Raw genomic sequence first — 21,546 nt, 5'->3', positions numbered from 1 at the left:
TCTGTACAGCCCCCTCCCCTGTTAAAATAGAGCACAACTCTAAACTAAGTTTATTTTTTCCTCCATTCAAATTACTTCAAGGATTCCAATAATTCCAAGGATTCTTTGTTGATCCTATCTGATACTCTCAAGCAAACACACACAAAAAAGTTTCAAAGAATGATCTTTGCTACTAGGTAGACACTATCGGCAGCAGGTTGAAAAATATTTCTTAGATCAGATGTAAAGAGATGTCTCTCTCTTTTGATCAAATTCAATTCTGTTAATGATAGGGGGCCTGTTTTGTTTTGCTTTGCTTTGCTTGTATTTTTGGCTTGGCTTCCTTTGAGAGACCAGACAGCTTGTTACCCAGAATGCCTTCTTCTAAAAATCACTGAACAAATCCCCTGCTCTAGCTAACAAAGGCAAGAATCTTGTACTCTATCAGCAAGCAATTACGAAAGAAGAGTTATCAGATATTCTTTTGTACCAATACAGTGACATTGCACTCCATATGCTTTGTAAAAATATGCTTATGAGTGTAAATATGATGTAACTGGAATATGCTTCAGGCAAAAGGTCTCTTGTAAGGTATCATTACAAAGGTTATAACCTACTGAATATATTCCTCTTATTTGTATGCATGTATCATTCTTGTATCTGAAACTAGGAATATGAAATATAACTGTGAGGTCCTACTGTAATTATGCAAAGTGTGGGCCATTAATGGTGGTTTAGAATCTTGATGGCTCTCACTGACTAGGACAATTGGTTGTAAATGGTTTCTTTACTTGCAAGCCTTCCTGTATACGCGCGGACCAGCCCTGGAAGAATGGAGGGGGTCTCACAGGACAAGTGAACGTGTCACCTGATACTGATAAGTCATAATGCAAGGAGAAGTGAGCTGTAGCTCACGAAAGCTCATGCTCAAATAAACTGGTTAGTCTCTAAGGTGCCACAAGTACTCCTTTTCTTTTTACGAATACAGACTAACACGGCTGTTACTCTGAAACCTATCTCCCCTTGTTTTTTTCCTACAAACCCCCCCCCCCCCCCCCCCAAGACGTTCTGGTTAAACTTGGATTATTGCTGTGCACATTGTAAGATGAGCTATTGCCAGCAGGAGAGTGAGTTTGTGTGTGTGGTTTTTGGAGGGGTGTGTGTGGGGGGGGGGGGGGTGAGAAAACCTGGATTAGTGCTGGAAATGACCCACCTTGATTATCATGCGCATTATAAAGAGAGGTTTCAAAGAGGGATGGGCTATTACCAGCAGGAGAGTGAGTTTGTATGTGTGTCTGTGTGTGTGTGGGGGGGGGGGGAGGGGGGAAGGGTGAGAATACCTGGATTTGTGCTGGAAATGGCCTTCCTTGATGATCACTTTAGATAAGCTGTTAGCAGCAGGACAGTGGGGTGGGAGGAAGTTTTGTTTCATGGTCTCTGTGTGTATATAATGTCTTCTGCAGTTTCCACGATATGCTATGCATCCAATGAAGTGAGCTGTAGCTCACGAAAGCTCATGCTCAAATAAACTGGTTAGTCTCTAAGGTGCCACAAGTACTCCTTTCCTTTCACCTGATACTGAAATCCATCTTAAACCTGGTGCTTTTCCATTTAGAAGGAGGGGTGGGAACCCAGAGAGACAAAAGATTCCCGCCTTGTGCCAAACATATGAAAGGGGGTGGAACAGAACAAAAGGGGTCCCAGTCATGAGAAAGTCCCTGCTTTTCACCCAAGATGCCTGCGGAAACTAACAAGGACTGTACCAGGGGAAAGGATTGGGCCCAGACTAGGAAGGAGTCTAGTCTGTGAAAGAAACCTATTGGAACATCTCTGACAGTGAGATTTACCTGTAATCAGTTTCTTAATGTATTAAGCTTAGACTTGTGTGTTTTGTTTGATTTTGCTTGGTAACTTACTTTGTTCTGTCCGTTATTACCTGAAACCACTTAAATCCTACTTTTTATACTTAATAAAATCACTTTTGTTTATTGATAAACCCAGAGTAAGTGATTAATACCCAGGGGAGGCAAACAGCTGTGAATATCTCTCTATCAGTGTTATAGAAGAGGGACAATTTATGAGTTTAACCTGTATAAGATTTATACAGAGTAAAACGGATTTATTTGGAGTTTGGATCCTATTGGGATCTGGGTGCTGGAGATAGGTGACCTGCTGAGCAGTTTTTGGTTAAAGTCTGCAGCTTTGGGGGCGTGGACCAGACCTTGGTCTGTGTTGCAGCAAGCTAGCATGTCTGGCTCAACAAGGCAGGGTTCTGGAGTCCCAAGCTGGCAGGGAAAACGGGCTCAGAGGTAAATTCAGCATGACAGGTGACAGTCCCAAGGGGGTCTCTGTGACCGAACCCATCACAAATACCATCTTCAAAATGGTGTTTGAAGCATTCACAGAAACTATTCAAAGGACAAGAGCAGCTTCACCACGGAGGGGGTGGAAGGAGAGGGAGAGAGCTATTTTCCCCTAGAAGCAAATATTCCACATTCAATCCTCTTTAAAACAAAACAAAACAAAACAGAACAGTGAGGATCCATATTGCTAAACCTACTGCATATAGCCTCATGATAGTCATGAGGTATCAAGAATGAGGTTCTTTCAAATAACACAATCTAAACAGATTGTACTGCCAGATCAATTGGTATATATCACAATGGCTAAAATCTTTACAGTATAAGGAAACTGGTATCAAGTTCCCTTTATCTACACTAAAACTAAAGGTTTCAGAGTAACAGCCGTGTTAGTCTGTATTCGCAAAAAGAAAAGGAGTACTTGGGGCACCTTAGAGACTAACCAATTTATTTGAGCATAAGCTTTCGTGAGCTACAGCTCACTTCATCAGATGCATACTGTGGAAACTGCAGAAGACATTATATACACAGAGACCATGAAACAATACCTCCTCCCACCCCACTCTCCTGCTGGTAATAGCTTATCTAAAGTGATCACTCTCCTTACAATGTGTATGATAATCAAGTTGGGCCATTTCCAGCACAAATCCAGGTTCTCTCACCCTCCGCCCCCCCCCCCCACCACACACACACACACAAACTCACTCTCCTGCTGGTAATAGCCCATCCAAAGTGACCACTCTCTTTACAATGTGTACGATAATCAAGTTGGGCCATTTCCAGCACAAATCCAGGTTCTCTCACCCCCCCCCTTTTCCAAAAACCACACACACAAACTCACTCTCCTGCTGGTAATAGCTTATCCAAAGTGACCACTCTCCTTACAATGTGTATGAAAATCAAGGTGGGCCATTTCCAGCACAAATCCAGGTTCTCTCACCCCCCCACCCCCATACACACACAAACTCACTCTCCTGCTGGTAATAGCTCATCCAAAGTGACCACTCTCCCTACAATGTGCATGATAATCAAGGTGGGCCATTTCCAGCATAAATCCAAGTTTAACCAGAACGTCGGGGGGGGGGGGGGGGGGGGGGGGAAACAAGGGGAAATAGGCTACCTTGCATAATGACTTAGCCACTCCCAGTCTCTATTTAAGCCTAAATTAATAGTATCCAATTTGCAAATGAATTCCAATTCAGCAGTTTCTCGCTGGAGTCTGGATTTGAAGTTTTTTTGTTGTAAGATAGCGACCTTCATGTCTGTAATTGCGTGACCAGAGAGATTGAAGTGTTCTCCGACTGGTTTATGAATGTTATAATTCTTGACATCTGATTTGTGTCCATTTATTCTTTTACGTAGAGACTGTCCAGTTTGATCAATGTACATGGCATTGCGGCATTGCTGGCACATGATGGCATATATCACATTGGTGGATGTGCAGGTGAACGAGCCTCTGATAGTGTGGCTGATGTTATTAGGCCCTGTGATGGTGTCCCCTGAATAGATATGTGGGCACAGTTGGCAACGGGCTTTGTTGCAAGGATAGGTTCCTGGGTTAGTGGTTCTGTTGTGTGGTATGTGGTTGTTGGTGAGTATTTGCTTCAGGTTGGGGGGCTGTCTGTAGGCAAGGACTGGCCTGTCTCCCAAAATTTGTGAGAGTGTTGGGTCATCTTTCAGGATAGGTTGTAGATCCTTAATAATGCGTTGGAGGGGTTTTAGTTGGGTGCTGAAGGTGACGACTAGTGGCGTTCTGTTATTTTCTTTGTTAGGCCTGTCCTGTAGTAGGTGACTTCTGGGAAACTAAATAAATACTAAAACTAAATACTCTAAGGGCTTGTCTGCACAGGAAAATTGATCAGCAGAACTACAACTGTATAATTATACTATTCTAGCTATGCCAATATAACTCCCTACCTGGACATTACTCCAGAATAAAAGTGAGCTTTTCAGCGTGGCTTGTTGCTTCCAAAGTGAATCTAATCTAGAAGAGCCTTGAGTGACCTGCAACAAATATATCACCAAAACCAAAGAGACTGTTTACAATTCAAGTATTTACAAACCTGTTTTGTCTGAATTGCAGAGTACTGTCTCTTTCTCCTTGGTACCAGGCCCATGCCTCATCCACACCGAAATCATAAAGGGCTCTTTTAGATTGACTGTGACAATGCCATCTGGAATCTTCACAGCTTGAGTGCCATTAAATTCAAAGACTTGGTCACTGTCATGGCCATTATCAGTAGGAAGTCCTATTGTCCAGTTAGCAGTGCTACTTGGAGGGGGAAGCAGCTCAGCTGTGCCAGAGGAAACACCTACAATAAAAGTATATTACTAAAAACACACAGAAGGAATCTAAGAATTGGTGTCAAACCAAATTGTTTGTTTGTTTGTTTTGATTGCTAACCTTTCAGCATTAGCTGTAAGAATCCTGTATTAGTGTCATGCACCAAGCAATTTTAAATTAAATTGCAATGTAGTTAAACATGGTCAGGCCTAACAGCTTTGAATTATTTGTTCCAGCCATTTAACCTCTTGGTAGACATCCAATCTAGCAAACAATGTTTGCTCTCTAGGCTTTGCCTACCTAGAGCCTCCTTGTCACTGTTTATGCTAGGAGTCATAATATCATACATTAAGGCATTTTACTTCCTGAATTCCTGAGCCATGAGGATGACACCACTTTTCTCCTGTTATAACTCTTTACCAGTCTTGAGATCTTTACTTCTTCTTAAAGAGGGCTGGATGAGATTCCCTTTGGAGCCCAAATCAGTCACAAGAATGGCCGTTTAATCATGCAAAATATCCACTCCCTAAAAGAAGCTCAGCATTCTGTTTACTCAGCACTCCAAATCCAGGGTAACTGATGTCACAGTGAAGCACACCAGACTTCTGCATTGATTAATAGTGCCAGCAGCTCAGGAACTGCCACAATATTAAGTAAAGTTCACAAATATGGATGTTATTGGTTAAAGTTTCAGCAGATAATAAGACTGCTGCACACATGTATCCAGCTAAAACCTACATACAAGTCAAGTTCAGCCCTTGAGTAAGCAGAATTGCTCATGTAAAACTTACACCATTATAAAGACAATAGTGTAAAGAGGAGAGATGATAAGGGACAGAGAATAAGTTTAAGCCTTATCTATACTACACAGTTTTGTCAGCAAAAGGCAGCTTTTGCCGACAAAACAGTAGAGATGTACATACTATAATGCTACTTTTCTTGGCAAAACTCTTGTTTTGCCGACAAAATAAAGCCACCTTGACAAGGGACATAGAGCTTTTTGCGGCAAAGTTAAAGAGACAAAGCATTGGTGTAGACACTGCCATTCATTATGTCGCCATAATTGGCCTCCCCCACTATCCCACAACGCCCACCATGACCACTCTGCTCACTGTTTCGAACTCTGCTGCACTGCATACAGCTACGCAGGCATGCGCCCCTCCGTTTTTAAATCTCTGGGAAGTTCTGACAGCTAAGCATATGGCAGCAAACAGCAAATCATTAACCCAAAATCCTGCTTTCCCCAAGCAACAGGAACACAGCTGCAGACAGGCTACTGCTGGAAGGGGGAGGGGGCAAGGACAACTGCTGTGCAGAGCCAGGGAGGGAGGCGGTGATTAATATGGGGGGGAAGTGTCCCCCTCTCCCTGCCGCAGGACTGGTTGCTTCCAGCCACTGTCTGAACTTAAAGAGACAGCACGCCGACACACTCACTCTCCCCCCAACACACACACAGTATCTCTCACATACACACTCCCCCAGTACATGCTAGTTTGTCTCTCCCCCACACATACTCTCCCCTGACACTTCAGTTGAAAAGTGGCTGGCAATCTAGTTGGATGCACATGGAAGATGGGATTGAGAAATCTGCATCATGTGATGCTATACCTGCCCCATGAGGCATTGCAAATCCTTCCCAAAGCACCCTGCCGCCAGTTGCACACAGAGGGATAGCTACCCACAGTGCACTGCTCTCTGTGTCAATGCAAGAGCTGCTAATATGGATGCGCTCTGCCGACACAGTGAGCACAGTACAGACATGCAACAGAGGCATAACTTTTGTCGACGAAACTGTAGCGTAGACATAGCCTCAGTTAACATTTTGGGAGGAGAATTTCCTTCTCACACTCAATAAGACGGTTTGGCAACACAGGCCATTGTAAGCATATGGCCAGACTTCCAGAGGTGCTGAGCCACCCACGCTCTTGGGTGACTTCAACTGAAGGTGCTGAACATCACTGACAGACTGGCCCATAATTTCTATCCTTTCATTTTGCATCGGAGCGGCTCACGAATTTTAATCCTCCTAATCATAGCATAGGTGAATGCAAAAGGGCCCTCTAGCCCCTATGCAACAGAGCATAGATTTAGCTGGTTTAAGTGAAGTCCTTCATTCCAGGACTTATTTTCTCCACTTCATAATCCATCTCTTCATCACGGCCTCTGAAAAGACACCCCCACATCTGTCCTGCATCTTGAAAAATAGGCAGTTTTCAATAATGATGAACATCCACACACACCCCCAGTCATTCAATTCTGGAGCATTTTTCACCAGTAAGAGAAATTACTGCCCAAAATAGGAGAATAGGGAGGTTAAAAGGGGACTACACAATGATTCTTCTTTCTCTGATGAGATAGTCATTTGAAAACATCAAGTTCAGTCAGACTCACCAAGTATATAAAGGTCTGCTAGATAAGATTTTGGGGCAACTTTTGTACTGACATGTTATTGAGTCTGCCCATTCGTTTGATATTCCTTATTCTGACTTTTACTCAGTTTCAAACCAATCAATGCATTCTTACCACAGAGTCTGTGAAGGGATTTCTCAGAGTAAGTATCTCTGTCACAACCTTTCCCAATATGATTAGTCTCTAGTTCAACTGTTGCTTGTATAGAAGTTATGGGTTCATCACAGGTCTCCAAATGTATATTAGGGAATAGAGCCAGAGAACCAGTCCCAGGCTCATATTCCATTCTTTTGCTCCAGCCTGTATATCCACACAAAGAAATAAGATTAGAGATCTCTGGTGTTTACCAGTGTTTAACTGCAGTAAAGTAACAGCAGCTGGTGAAAGGAGGGGATTGAACTAACCTTGCCAGCCAGGCTTGCATGTAGGCTTAATGCTAATCTTCACCAATACATCCTCAGCAGCTCTTTTCTTCCCACAGTCATACGCAGTCACTGTAAGCTTATATTGGTGCTCCTTGCCATAGTTTAACTTTTCTGTATTTTTTATATAACCTGGCAAAAGTGGAGAGCCAATTAACAGTGAATATATGTTCATCTTTTAGACTCAGCTTCATTAAGTATACTTTTTTCCCCTCCAGGTGCTAAGACTTGGATAGTAACATGTAATTAAGCTTTAATTAACCCTTCCCTCAATTTATGTGGGTGTAATACCATAAACAGCAAACTCAATTCTTTAAGATTAAACCCAGAAGATTAACACAAATAAATACAGCAGCAGATGCAGTCTTAGCACTGTCTTTTTACAGCTCATTATGTTAGTGTAAATCTTTTAATAAAACCAAAGATTTAACTGTCTGCAGATAAGGAGTGAGAACTCTAACTGTATGTGGCCTTCACAGTTCAGGGAGCAAGTTAAATTTGTACTTTTCATTGACCCCAGCATCCTCCACTCCATAGTGTAACCTCTCAAGCCTTCTCTGTGTCTTAAATAAGGTTTTACATGGTGTTTTCAAGCTTTATAAAAAGTTTATTTGTAAAACCAATCCTAAATACGGAAGAACAGTTATAGAAAGAAAAACATCTTAACAGCTGGTTTAGAACATGGTATATCTACATTGCTGTTTTTAAAAGACAAAACAGCAGCAGACCATAGGCTCTGTACTTCATGGTTAACATCCCATAAGACCTGAACTTGGCACCAGCTTCTTCAATAAAGCCCACAATTAAACATGCTACAGAAGTTTGAAAAAGACTGTCCTTCCTGACCAAAACAGCAAATGCCTTAGAAACTGCTCTCTTTGGTCCCTGGATTCTAAAATGTTGGGAGGGGAGGCAGGGGGGGAAACACGGACACAACACTTTCCAACAAAATAAAATTTCAGAAGCAGCAAACACACTTGAAGTCACTGCTATTTGAGTGTAGCACTGAATGTAGACTTGTGGAAGCTAGATATGTTAGAGAGGTGAAATAGCGAGGTTCATACTAACGGTGAAAGACAACTTACTTTATATTATATACAGTTCAAATAGGACTCTAAAATGCTCACAAAAATATGTCTGCTCAGTTACACTGTAGAACTAGATTATAAAATGGAGTGATTTAAGTTTGTAATAGAATACTCTGAAGCACTAATTTTATTTTGACATTGACCAAATTTGAAACATTATTCTAAAGTACCACACTAGAACAATTTCTCCCCCCTCCTTGGTTCTTACCATCTTTGTCAACAGCAAAGGGAACATCTGGAGTTACAATTTCATAGGTGCATATCTGGCTGAACTGGGGAGAACAATCTGCATCCACAGCTTCTACTTTCAGGATGTTGTCATACCTCTTCCCCTCAATAACTGTTGCTTTGTAGGACTTCTCTTTAAACACTGGAGCATACTCGTTAACATCATTCACCTGAATATGTACTGTTGCTCTGGAGAGGAAACAGAATGGTCAGCTTTTAACACTGGGTGAAATAGGAATGTTAGAGAGCTGCCACTCAACTAACACAGGAATGTAAGTTGAAATCTGGGGGTACGCTGGGGATCTGGGTGCTTGTGGTTCATCTGGGTGGCCCAGGAGCAGGGGGAGTGGGGCTTGTTGGGAGGTTCTGGGTGCGGGGGAGGGGGTCAGGCTCAGCGGGAGTGTCTGGATGCATGGCTGGTGGGGGAGCAGCTCCGTGTACAGTGATTCCTCCCCCTGTAGCTGAAGGAGCGATCAGAACGTAATTTTTCTGCAGGGAAGCAAATAAATCTGCAGGGGACATAAATCCTGCACATGCACAATGGTGCAGAATTCCCTCAGGAGTAATAAGTCCTCAACACCCCTGTGCAATAAGTAAGTTATTGCCATTTTACAGAGGAAAACTGAGGCAAAGAAAGGTTAAAAAACTAAAATTTGTGGCAAACTGGGAATAAAACCTCAGTATCTGATTATTAATTGTGTGCTTCAAACACGCTACTATCCCTTTCTGCTATCATTAACCATCAGATAGGAAGCTTATACTACACCTAATATTATGTTTTAATTAACAATTTATTATGGAAAACAAATATAAAATGACAATTAGAAGTCAGGCTTCAGACTACTGGCTCAATCAAGAACATTAGACTAGTTTTGTTTCAATAAGAATATACCAAGTTGTGTAAGTCAGCTAAAACAAAATTAGCTCTTTTTTTTGTAGGTGGAAGTGAAAGGTCAGAGATTATGAAAATAGCAGAAAACCCACCTAAAATATTTTATCATGAGCCAAGTAATCCCAGAAAGTCTGGGACACAGTGCCTTTCCTCTTGCACTTGTCACAGTGTGTGTGTAAATACAGAATGGAAAAATGTGTCAATGAAGAAAACAACAAAGAGCAAAGTGTGAATCATGGAACAAGTGTCTGGAATGTAAAAACACTAGAGAGAAACATTTTATTAATGCATCCGTCCTCCAGAAGTAAATATTTCTAATGCTTACCTAAGAGTTTCTCTTTTTAAAAAGGGGGCTTATTTTAGCCAATATGGCCAACAAATGCAGTGCAAAGAGACTCACTAGACATTTAAATTTTCTTTAATGCAGGATACATTTTCATCAGCAGGAAGAGATTAACTTTATTGCCACACATCAGTTAAGGAGATTCAGGATAGTACATTCTCAATAATTTGAATGAGAGTAACATATTTCAACACCAAGAGAACGAGCAATACAGAGCTGATGACTAAGAGCCTAGCCACCCACAAAGTGAAAGTGCACTTGTTGACACCGGGAGTGGGTTTAAGCAGTCATTTATTGATGCTCTAGGAAGCAAGTATCCCAGTGCTGTTGCTTTTTTACCCATGCACTGGGCTTGCTCTAAACTGTTGACTCCGCTTGTCTTCCCTTTTGTATCTAGCCAATGTTCCTTTTGGTGGGAACTGACATTTACATTTTGTGTTTGGTATCAGAAGGGTAGCAGTATTAGTCTGGATCTGTAAAAGCGGCAAAGAGTCCTGTGGCACCTTATAGACTATAATGTGCCACAGGACTCTGCCATTTTGTGTTTGGTCCATCTCCTGCAGCAATGGGGAAAAGTGGCTGAAAATTGCAAATTCTACTACAAAATGAACAGCTGCTGTGCAGAGGGAGTCACATGAAGCCACACTTTACAGAGGATAGAATTCCACCCAGTCTCTGAAGTGGTTTGTAATCTTTTCCTTTTGAGTATTTCTTCAATAGTTGATTGTATTATCAAATATTTTGTTTACCTAAATATCACTTTTCCTACAGCATCTTTCCCTATGAAAAGGCTTCCCATGCTTGTATCCCCTTTATTTTAGGTAAGATATATAGCTAGGAAAGTAATGACATCTCCTCCTGACCCAATCCTCATCTTGTTTATGCCCTTCTTCCCTGAGCACTACCAGTAGTCTGCCACATGCTGTACAGATGTTTCTTCCAAAGTGCTGTATTATTTTTAAAGCAGATGTTACTATGTGGTTATTTCCTTTCCATCTACATAAAGAGCAGATTGCTTTGGTAGTGTCGTTTTAATCTAGAAAGAGAGGACTCTTAAACCAACAATTTGATTTTCTATTCAGGCTGCTTGGAAATTATAGAAGCATGTGTTCCTTTACCCCTCCACAATACTAACACCTATTGGAGAGATTTTCTTTGGACAACTCTTTCAGCTCAGTTTCCCTTGGAGGTCCTTGCTCTCATGGGATTTTAACTGCTTTCCTCAATATTTCCAATTTAGCCTAATTTAGCACATTAGTTTCCTGTGGAACATCCGGAGGTGTCAATATGTCAAAGGACAAATAAGTCACTACACCCTAGAATTTATGTGTAGCGACTTCAAAGCAATTCTCGTTTTGCTTTGAACCACTTGCATTAATATAATTTTTAAGCCTTCAGAATCACCTGATTTACGTTCATTTCAAATATACAGACTATAGGCCACATCAATCAGAAGACTACTTAAACTGAACTTCCCCTCAGCCACCCACAGATTTACTTACTTGTGGGATTTTTTTGCATTAGCTCCATCTGGTCCTTTTCCACAATCATAGGCCTGGATGGTGAATGTGTAGTCCTTCTGTAGTTCACAATCAAGTTTCTCTTTAGAGCGTATTATTCCCTCACCAGTGGATTTATCCACTACCACAGCATCAAAGGGGACATTTTGCCCATGAATTTTAAATCCACAAATCTCACCTAGAGATTCAAAGCGGCACAGGTTAGAATTTCAGTCAAAAACCTCTCCATGCATTTTCAAATGTAAATGACTCAGTATTTTGCAGCCAGGGATTTGTGAGGGTCTGTGGACAAAGCAAGAGCACTGTGCTTTAAAATGGGTGAGTTCTGGGAAATTTAGTAAAAAAAGCATATGTCTGCCTTCCAAGCAACTTGTTTACTTTGCATCCATTCATGCAGGAATACAAAAGAGAAACGTAGACAGGCATTTCACAGGAGTACTTGAGATAGCTCTAGGGTAAGAGTAGATCTTATGAGAGCATACAGCCAAGGCCACTGGTAAGATCTTCTATGCCAAGCTACTGGGAATAGCTGGGCAGCTTGTTTACTTTGACCAAAGCAGAAGGTTAAAATGCACATTTACAAGTTGAGAGGTGAAGAAGCTTCAGGTAGAGGTTCAGCACCACAATTACAGAAATTCTGTCAACAGATCAAATGGACAAAGTCTTCCTGTGCAATGTACCTGGCTAAAATTAGGGAATCAAAATAAACTACTGAATGAGAAAGGTAGAAATACCAACTTTTCAGGCATCCATTTCAACGCTGTCTACTAATATACCAGTTATGTTAAATCTTGACAGCTATTTCATGTAGAGGGATTTACTAGATATTCCTTTCTAGTCAGACTTTTCTTTCTAACAGACCTAAAAAAGAAACCTAGAAAGTAAATCACTTTTATTATGTCTAAAACTATTTATAAACTGGATTATAAATCAGATCTACTATTACTACTTAATCATATAGTGAGGAAAGTGTATTGCAGGTTGTGGCTATGTTTTGGCAATTATATTACTTCTTCACAAAATGTGTGGGAGAAACCTAAGATGCCCCAAAAATGTAAGCTACAAGTGAAAGTACTATTTTTTAACCAAAGCTTAACTGCAGTGTTCATATATCCTAAATATAATCCCAAACAGTTCAAATGGATGTCTGATTTAAAGATATTTCTAACCAAGGGTTTGGCTACATAACAGTTTCTATCAATATATTTTAAAATAGAAAAAAACTGGGAGAATAAAATGGGGGTAAAAGAGCATGACAGGATCTTCTGTTTAGGTGCTGATTCCCCATTTCATAACCAAAGTTAGTGGGTTAATATTCATAAAAGGGATAGAAAGAACCCTTTATCACCTTCTTTGGTGACTGTCACCTCAAAACTCTCTAAAGGGAGAAAAGATAAACCCAAGTCAGTAATACAGGAAAGACTGAAGAGGGAGCAAATAAGGAAAAAGTCAAAGATGCACACATTACACAGAAAAGCTTTGGACAAAATTGTATGAACAAATTCCAGTGGTCTTAACTGTTACAAATCTAGAGCCTCATTCACTAATGTGATTTAACCTCAGCCTTCAGTTTATCATACACTGTGAAATTCTCAGGTTAAATTAATACTTGCTTTCAGATTGTAAAAAGAGTTCATATTCCCTTGTTGGGTACTGGTGATAAAACTGGATATTCATGTGTTAAACAGGTAGATACTAAGTGAACTTCTGTGTTTTTGCAGAACTCCATCAAGTTGAATTTTCGCTGAACTTAGTGTGTACTAGTCTCTCTATTTAAGGGATACATCCTGAATAGGGGTTTGGCTTTTTAAAATTTTACTTAAGGTTATTATCCCCACTTCAGGTTTCTAAAGTTTTTTTTAAATCTAATTTACATTTCACCATTAATGAAGTTTATTTACAGTTAACATTTCTCACAGCTTGAACAATGCAAACATTCATCAGTTTCACCACCAGGTTTTCATACTAAATGATGCAATGTATGGGGTTGCAGACAGCAAAGATTTCTTCATTGCCACTGGATTTTTGTGTCCCCTGAAAACATTTCTATTGGTATAGGTTCTATAATAACTTGTGTTTGCAAACTAAGTTCAATGTCAAATTTAATTTCACAGTATTTCTTTAATTCAGGATTTAAAATGAACATTTATGTTAACTTAAGCAGCGTACTCAACATAAAAAAAGCTTTAACTTGGGAACACTTTTTTTTTTCCCCTGCCCCATTTTTTCATACCCTCAAGCATATTTTCCAGACTTAATGAACAAGGAATAATTTCCACTTCTCTTACCCAGCCACACCCAGCCGCTTAACTTCTTGAATCTGGACACATGATTACTAGACACAGCTGACAGTATGCTTTATCCAAATAGAAATTATAGTATTAAACTATGAACTTCCACTTGTTACACACTGTTGAACATTACACTTTTGACTACTATGATCTTTGATCTGAAATGCAGTTACAGAAAAAGCCGACTCTTAATATGCAAGTCAAGTGGAACCAGTGTTAATTCTCATTTATTTTAGTAATACATAAGTGTGCAATAGTAAACTTTTAAATATTGGCTCTGAAAAGAAATTATCTATGCAGCAAACAGACCAATGCTATGTTTATAAGTACAAGACAAAATATTGATTCAATACTAAAGCACCCGTATCCTACAGGATAAAGGAAAAATTACTGCAAAATGCCTCACTTTTAAATAGTGGATCCTTATTATAAAGGAGCTAGTTTCTGAAATCACCTCTTACTAAGTTATCCCTGAAGACCACAGGTTTATAATCAGCTCCTTATTTTAATGGACCAGGTTTATGATCTCCTAGGGCTTCCGTATAAACTATTCCAAGGTATTTTACATAAGTATAATCCTGAATTTTAAGGTACTTTTAACAACATGATTATTCAAAAAACCTGGAAGCTTCTTAAATTCCTGGCTAAAGCTACAGAAAAATGACTATAACACAACTGCATGCTTTTAAATACTGAACACATCCCACCCCACCTAGGGAGTCAAGCATTCTGAGCAAGGCATTCAGGTTACAGAAGACTACATAACTGCAGGGACATGATATGGCAGAATAACCCCTACATGCATTTTTGGGCTTAATGTATGGAAGTGTGTTAATGTGACAGTTGTCTTTATTAGGAGGAAAAAAAAAAAAGGCTGTTCAATTCTTGACGAACTGAACTCTAACTCTAGCACCAATGCCAACCTCTGCCACTAGGCAATTCAAGTACTACATTCCTTGGCATCCCTCCACTACAGTAATCCACAACTAATCTTCCTGATAAATACTCATGTGTCTCCAGATACTCCCAAGGGTATTAAAGTCTCTGCTCAAGATATACTACAGTTCAATTTATCAGAACAAGAATCTACCCAATATGTTAACTTTTACCATTTCATTGTAATGAGATCTTATTTTAATAAAAAGCCCATTTTAAAAAACATTATGGAACAAAAACTCTGACATTACAAAGAAAGGGACTTATGCATCAAAAAGCTGAAGCCCATAAAGAACTGTTAGTTACGATAAATTGCTGTTAACAGACCATATGCAGCTTCAAGTTTGAGCAGAGCTTGTCAGATAATACCAGCTATTTCCCCCCAAATGGTCTCTGCCATAAGCAGCAAAACAGAACATTTCAGTTTCCTAAAGTACAAAATATTTCAAGGGTGCAGGCTCCCTCTTCTGCCTCCAAATTAAAGGTATTATTACAGAGCATATATCAAGATGGACAAGACAATGTGCAGATGAATATTCTGGCGCACGGGCATCATGCACCTTAAATCAGTACAACTAATAACTGAGATTTTGCAGCAAAACTCAGGAGCCTGGTACATCAAGAGCTTTCGTATGATTAAACAATTCTTTTTAGTAAATTTCTTCATCCTGACACAGCAAAGTTAAGTTCCATATAATGCATCAAGCACTAAACTGGCCCAATAAGAACAAGCACCATGCTACATTATATCTGCTTCATATAGCAATGCTTTTTGTCAGAGCTTTCTTATCTCATTCTGGAATTGAGGTGAAACATGTTTCCAACCCTGCCACACCCAGAAGGGAACGGAAATCAATTAGCATGTTGAATATTAGTTTATCATTTGATAAATTTTCATCTCTGTAGCTAAGCAAAACTTAGATACAGTTCAGTATAAACTAACACAAGATTAAATATCCACCTTACTGAAGCCTGAAAACAGATAATCCATTCTCCTTAAGGGCATTCTTTATCATGGAACTTTTTACTGTTTTGTTGCAGCACGCTCTGATGAGAGTAATTTTTTTTAGGCTCTCATGGTATTATGCTGTACTTTGATGTAAAATACTTTACTGAAAATTAGTTTTTAAAATATTAGAACTAGAGGGCATAAAGAGTTTGATGTCTAAATTCTTCTTAAAATACTGGTGTCAGCATCTCATCCCAGCTCCCTTCCAAAGAGAAAAACATTTCTTCCAAAGAGGGAAAGTATGAATATGTTCTAACAAATTCCAGACATGTATCATTCTATTACTAGGACTTTGAAGTGTGGAAGTCATTTGGAAGCTCACCCTTTATACAAACTGTGCCATTCATCTACCCAACCTATCCTTTATTTAGAGCCACTGTCCAGCTGACTGCTGCATTACACATTAGCAGGCTGCAGACAGGACGTCAGCACAGTTCCCTGCCCTAAACAAACAAGGGCTGGCAGTACAGTGTGGAGAAAAACCAACAGCAGTCACCAACTGGAAAATGTGAGTTACACGCATCTCCAGGAAGGGGCTAACAGACATGTTTTTTGTTTTTCAAGAGAATGAACAGAGATGCTACAAGAGCATTTTTCAGAGTTGCATACACATGTACTCTCTAAACACAAAGATTCCTAGTCCAAGAAATATTTTTGTGGGGGCTCTCTTTATATTTATTAATATGGGGAAAGCTAAATAACATGGTTTAAGAGTGGTTAAGTACCTTTTAAAAACTCTATCATGCTGAAGAATCTTAATTCCACTAGTGGCTCATCTCAAACAAAGTCCTACTTTAAACCCATTTAAAGTCCATCAACACTGCAAATTGAAGAGTTTTGAGGGACCCAGTGCCACAAGCACCATAAAAGCATAGTTCCTTATTGAAGCGTAGATAGAAGTTCCTTGTATGTTAAGAATTTAAGGCATTAGCATGATTTTTAAACACAATCTGATCTCATTTATACTCAAAATGTGATTGTCCCAGGAAAAAAAAGTTATATTTGACCATATTCTCCCAACAGCTAGATTTGTAGTGTAGAAGTGCTTTCACACAGGATTCACTGCACAACTTTGTCAGTCATCCTCCCAGGCATTCCCGTGATACACAATAGGGTATCAGCAAGATTTATTACACAGGGACTACTTTGACGTTAGAAAGCAAGACAAGGCAATTTGGTAGGACCACATTCAGATCCCTGCTTTTATTTAAATATGCTATATTCCATATGTCCAATCACTCAAATTAACTTGGAAGCAGATATTTGGATAATCACATTTAGCTTCAAACACCGGGGATTCTTTGAATGTGTAATCATAGTTAAGCCATAATATTGGGAACCATCCATAGTGCAATTCAAGTGAGCAAAGCAATATTAATGAATCATAAAATACTGCCGTTCCTTGTCCCACAATTCAATGCATTATTAAAGCATATTGACAGGTTTCAAGATGGATAACATGGAGGATGATCAGAGTGGTTAAATAGCTCAGTTTAAATATTTTAAAACCAAATTAGAGTTTAAGAAGTGGTTTAATTTCTACGAGCAAGGGCAGTTTATTAGAACTTCAACTCTTTTAGGCAACACAAATTGTGCATGTCTAACCAATTTAAGTCTTTACCACTTAAAGCAGAAAAACACAATTAATCTGAAGCTCTTTGTTTTGCTATGACAACATTTTGTCACTGTTCTAACAGGGTTTCTCACTTAAACACCCACAAAAATGATGCTGGACAATGACAATACTATTCTCTGTTCTAAGATATGCATAAGCCACCACCAAGTATTATCCAGAATAGGTCATCATGCTGATTCAGCACCACGCCCACATCTTCACTCCTCAAAAGGAAATTGGAGTACTGTCCTATGTAATGCTAGACAAATACTTTTAGAATTTCTCATAATGTATTTCTCATCAGGAATTTAAATATATGAGTCCACCAGCTCTGAATACATAAAGGAAAGCCCTTGGCATATTTTGTTTATGTACACCATATAAAGTCTAGGATCTTAGCCAATTTGAGACTGTTGCCCTTCGGACTTAGCTAATTTTAGTTTCCTTGGAAGTCACAGTACTAATGTTTATTTAAACTTACAATTAAGTCAGCTTACAATTGTCACAGGCACTTGCTAAGGTAAAGCAGGTTTACATACATATTTTTACTGCTACCACTGCACAGGAGTTGTTTTGTAAAATAACATGATGCTCTAATCTTGAATCTCCCCTTCACAAATTTGATATGCTATATGAACATATCCTGCAAGTGTTTTCTTAAAGCTTAATTATACTTTAAATGTACCAAGACATTTACTGCCCAGCAGATACAGAATACCTAATCTGTTGCTTTTACAAACTACTGTATAGCATCAATTTACTATTAAGGCAAGCATTTGAAGTATTTCTGAACAGTACGAAAGAAGTCCTATCCTCTTTTCCTAATCAACAGGACTGAAGGTCTGTCTTCCTATATCATTATTGGATTATTTTTTGTTTAATAGTCTGTGTGCATACCTGTAGAAGAACATGGAATTCTAAGAAGACCCTTGGTTAAGAATCACTGGGGAGGGAGCAAGCTGGTAACTGATCTACATACACTTATTGAGAGCCACCTCTCTATGCATGGTTTTCTTTTCCCTTGTACTAGAAAGGACAGGTGCACACAAGTGAGGAGATCAATAATTAGATGGTTAGAACTTTATTAGGTCTGTTCTTGCTATAGATAAGTATCTTTCTAAGTTAGCTGTTGGACGGTCTGGTAAATTAGAACAGTCTCCAATTCCAAGATAAACTACATTTTAATTTAGTTTAAAGATTGAATGTAAAGATCATTAATTTAAGGGTGAACCATTACAGGATGCCGCAGTTTTCTCAAAACCAATCATTACAAAACTCACGAAATTCAGGGTTCTGGTTACACTTAAGAAATCCAAAGACATTAAGAGACCAAAGAATCTTAACTCTGTCCTGTAAAGACATATGATAAGTTTTTAAAATCATTATAATGTTAAGTGTTTATGGTCCCAGATTAAACTGATTTTTAAAAGACATTTCCCCCCAAGTTATCTAGTCTTCCTATCGTGGATTTATTACAACCAATGTAATTGTTTCATGTAAATTAGCTGTATAAGAAGGGTGACAATGGCTCCTCTTAAAAATTACCTGAGCTGTTGACCTGACCTTGTCTATAGTTTACATAGCTACAATTAGATATAGTCATTTATAACTCAGCTACAGCCTACTTCTTCAAATTATAGCCTATACATAAAGATTTCAGTTACTTTTAGCTATACAGACAGTTTGAAGAGTATCATCCTGTTAAGATCATTCTTGACAAGGAAAAGAGACTATGAAGCTTAGCATCCTGTGTCAAAGGACCCAGTTTTAAATTAATTTCAGCTCAAATAAATTTGTGGATTGTCTTGTAAATTCTTGTAAAATTAGTTCTGTACTTAAAGTGTAAGCGCTATATATTTGGCAGAATAGGCTTTATATTCATACATAAAGAAGTTAAATCCCTGCTGTAAGTGCACTCTTAGCTAGGGAGTTGTGACCAGGACATCCATAACACTTGACACAATTAGAATACTCAACATTTCAGCTGGCTGCTGATTTAGTAAGTTCATTTGCATATCATTTCCAGTCTTTATTGCCAGGCTGCAAATAAAAAATAAATTCCTAAACTTGATAAGGCCTAGAATGTTGAATTGCCTCCAGTTCCAACTATTTTACAGGAACTCTAGATTCTTTAAGATTTTACTTATACAAGAAAGTGTCTGCAGATAAACATCTCATTCGGGCTGAGAGCTGAAAATGCGAAATGTCCTTCAAACACAATCTTCTGATATCTAGCCCAAGCAAAGAGACTATCTGTGGGATAGCTGTATCCCATTGTTGGCTACTGTATCTTTAAACATAGTCGTCAGCAACAATTTCTTTCTGAAACTGAAAGCCATTATTCCCATGTAAAAAGTAAAACACAGCCTACCTTCAAACAACTAACGTTTTATCCAATAGCTTAGAGACTGCTTTCTTTAGTGTTCATTTGAAGCACATTAGCAAGAGGATGGCCTTGCTGCTGAGGCATCTGCTTATGGACCAGGAGATCTGGATCCAATTCCTAGATGTCTTGTGCAACCTAGGACAAATCACTTACTCTGTGCTTCAGTTCCCTATCTCCCTTTATTTTTCTGGTCTATTTATATTACAAGCTCTTTGGTACTGCAACTGGCACTCCATGTATCTGTATGGCACCTACTAGAATGAGTCTCCATCTCTATTGAAGCCTTTAAGTACTACCATAATGCCATAGTAACTTGATGGGATTTTTAAGGGATATAAAAATGATAAGATGTACATTTATGATTAGCTACCAGAAGTAAGCACTTAAGAACGGCCATACTGGGTCAGACCAAAAGGTCCATCTAGGCCAGTATCCTGTCTTCTGACAGTGGCCAATGCCAGGTGCTTCAGAGGGAACAAACAGAACAGGCAACCAAGTGATTCATCCCCTGTAGCCCATTCCCAGCTTCTGGCAAACAGAGGCTAGAGACACTTCAAAGCATGGTTTTGCATCCCTGCCCATCCTGGCTAATAGCCATTGATGGACCTATCCTCCATGAACTTATCCAGTTCCTATTTGAACCCTGTTATAGTCTTGGCCTTCACAACATCCTCTGGCAGAGAGTTATACAGAATGACTGTGAATATGTGAAAAAATACTTCCTTCTGTTTGTTTTAAAACTGCTGCCTATTATTTTCATTGAATGACTCTTGGTTCTTGTGTTATGAGAAGGAATAAACAAGACTTCCTTATTTACTTTCTCCACACCAGTTACAATTTTATAGATCTCTACCATATTCCCCCCACCTGTCTCTTTTCCAAGCTGAAAAGTCTTATTAATTTCTTCTCATTAGGGATATGGAATAGCTTCCATATCCCTAATCATTTTTGTTGCCCTTTTCTGTACCTTTTCCAATTCCAAGATATCTTTTTTGAGATGGGGCGACCAGATCTGCATGCAGTTTTCAAGATGTGGGCGTACCATGGATTTATATATAGATCAATATGCAGATGCAAAACTCAATTTTCTGGATATATTTTCTGCCCTATGGCAAGAACAGGCCAAACTATATATGACACTTTCAATATAGAAAGTGAGGCATTCTGTATACAGACCATGAGGTGTTTTGGTTGGTCACTTGAGAGGGCTTAAGAGGAACAGTCAGTCTCCCTACCAAGAGGATGCGGAATTCTTCCCAGGCTACTCTGATTGGCAGATTTCTAACATTATACTTCAGGCTAAAGGATCCTCAGCTAACAAGCTATATTACTGGGATAAAAAAAGATGCTTAAGACACTCCATAATACTAACTTTAATATAGAAAACAGGACAGACAAATAAGATATCTTCTCATCTCCTAACACAGAGGAAGCATATGGATAGCATTAACTACTAGACTGAGTGACTGTAGAGGTAGAAAAGGATATCCATTTCCAAAGATTATCCAACATTACTGAATAAACTGACCCTTTGGATTTCTGCAGAAAACCTCAATCCAAAAATGGTGCAAAAGGAACACAACATTAATCTTGATAGCAATTAATCATATCCTCACCAAACCCCTTCAGTCTATAATTGAGAACCAGCACAAGCCAAGAAGACTATGAAGATAAATGGTGGGTCCTTTCAGAATGATAAGAAAACAGACTTTTGCAGAACGTTTTCTGTGTCGAATGGTGCAACTGTTATCTGGAGCATAAGTATTTAAGAGACGATTAGAGTC

General features: G+C 39.1%; 1 protein-coding gene across 4 annotated transcripts in view; it reads right to left on the bottom strand.

Moving 5' to 3' along the window:
* Positions 1 to 21,546, bottom strand: part of CLSTN1 (calsyntenin 1) — a 63,635-nt gene that overhangs the window by 19,833 nt on the left and 22,256 nt on the right. For 2 of the 4 annotated variants that reach the window (XM_074933938.1, XM_074933940.1), the window contains exons 3-8: positions 12,874 to 12,903; positions 11,508 to 11,703; positions 8,751 to 8,959; positions 7,437 to 7,586; positions 7,147 to 7,332; positions 4,403 to 4,651 (exon numbers count right to left, since the gene is read on the bottom strand). In XM_074933938.1, coding sequence (XP_074790039.1) covers positions 4,403 to 4,651; positions 7,147 to 7,332; positions 7,437 to 7,586; positions 8,751 to 8,959; positions 11,508 to 11,703; positions 12,874 to 12,903 — 1,020 coding nt within the window. The remainder of the gene's footprint in view (positions 1 to 4,402; positions 4,652 to 7,146; positions 7,333 to 7,436; positions 7,587 to 8,750; positions 8,960 to 11,507; positions 11,704 to 12,873; positions 12,904 to 21,546) is intronic. The other 2 variants (XM_074933939.1, XM_074933941.1) reach the window with 1 other exon arrangement.

This window comes from Natator depressus, chromosome 18, assembly GCF_965152275.1.
Source record: "Natator depressus isolate rNatDep1 chromosome 18, rNatDep2.hap1, whole genome shotgun sequence".
NCBI classification, from domain to species: domain Eukaryota; kingdom Metazoa; phylum Chordata; order Testudines; family Cheloniidae; genus Natator; species Natator depressus.
This window is presented reverse-complemented; position numbering and strand designations above follow the sequence as displayed.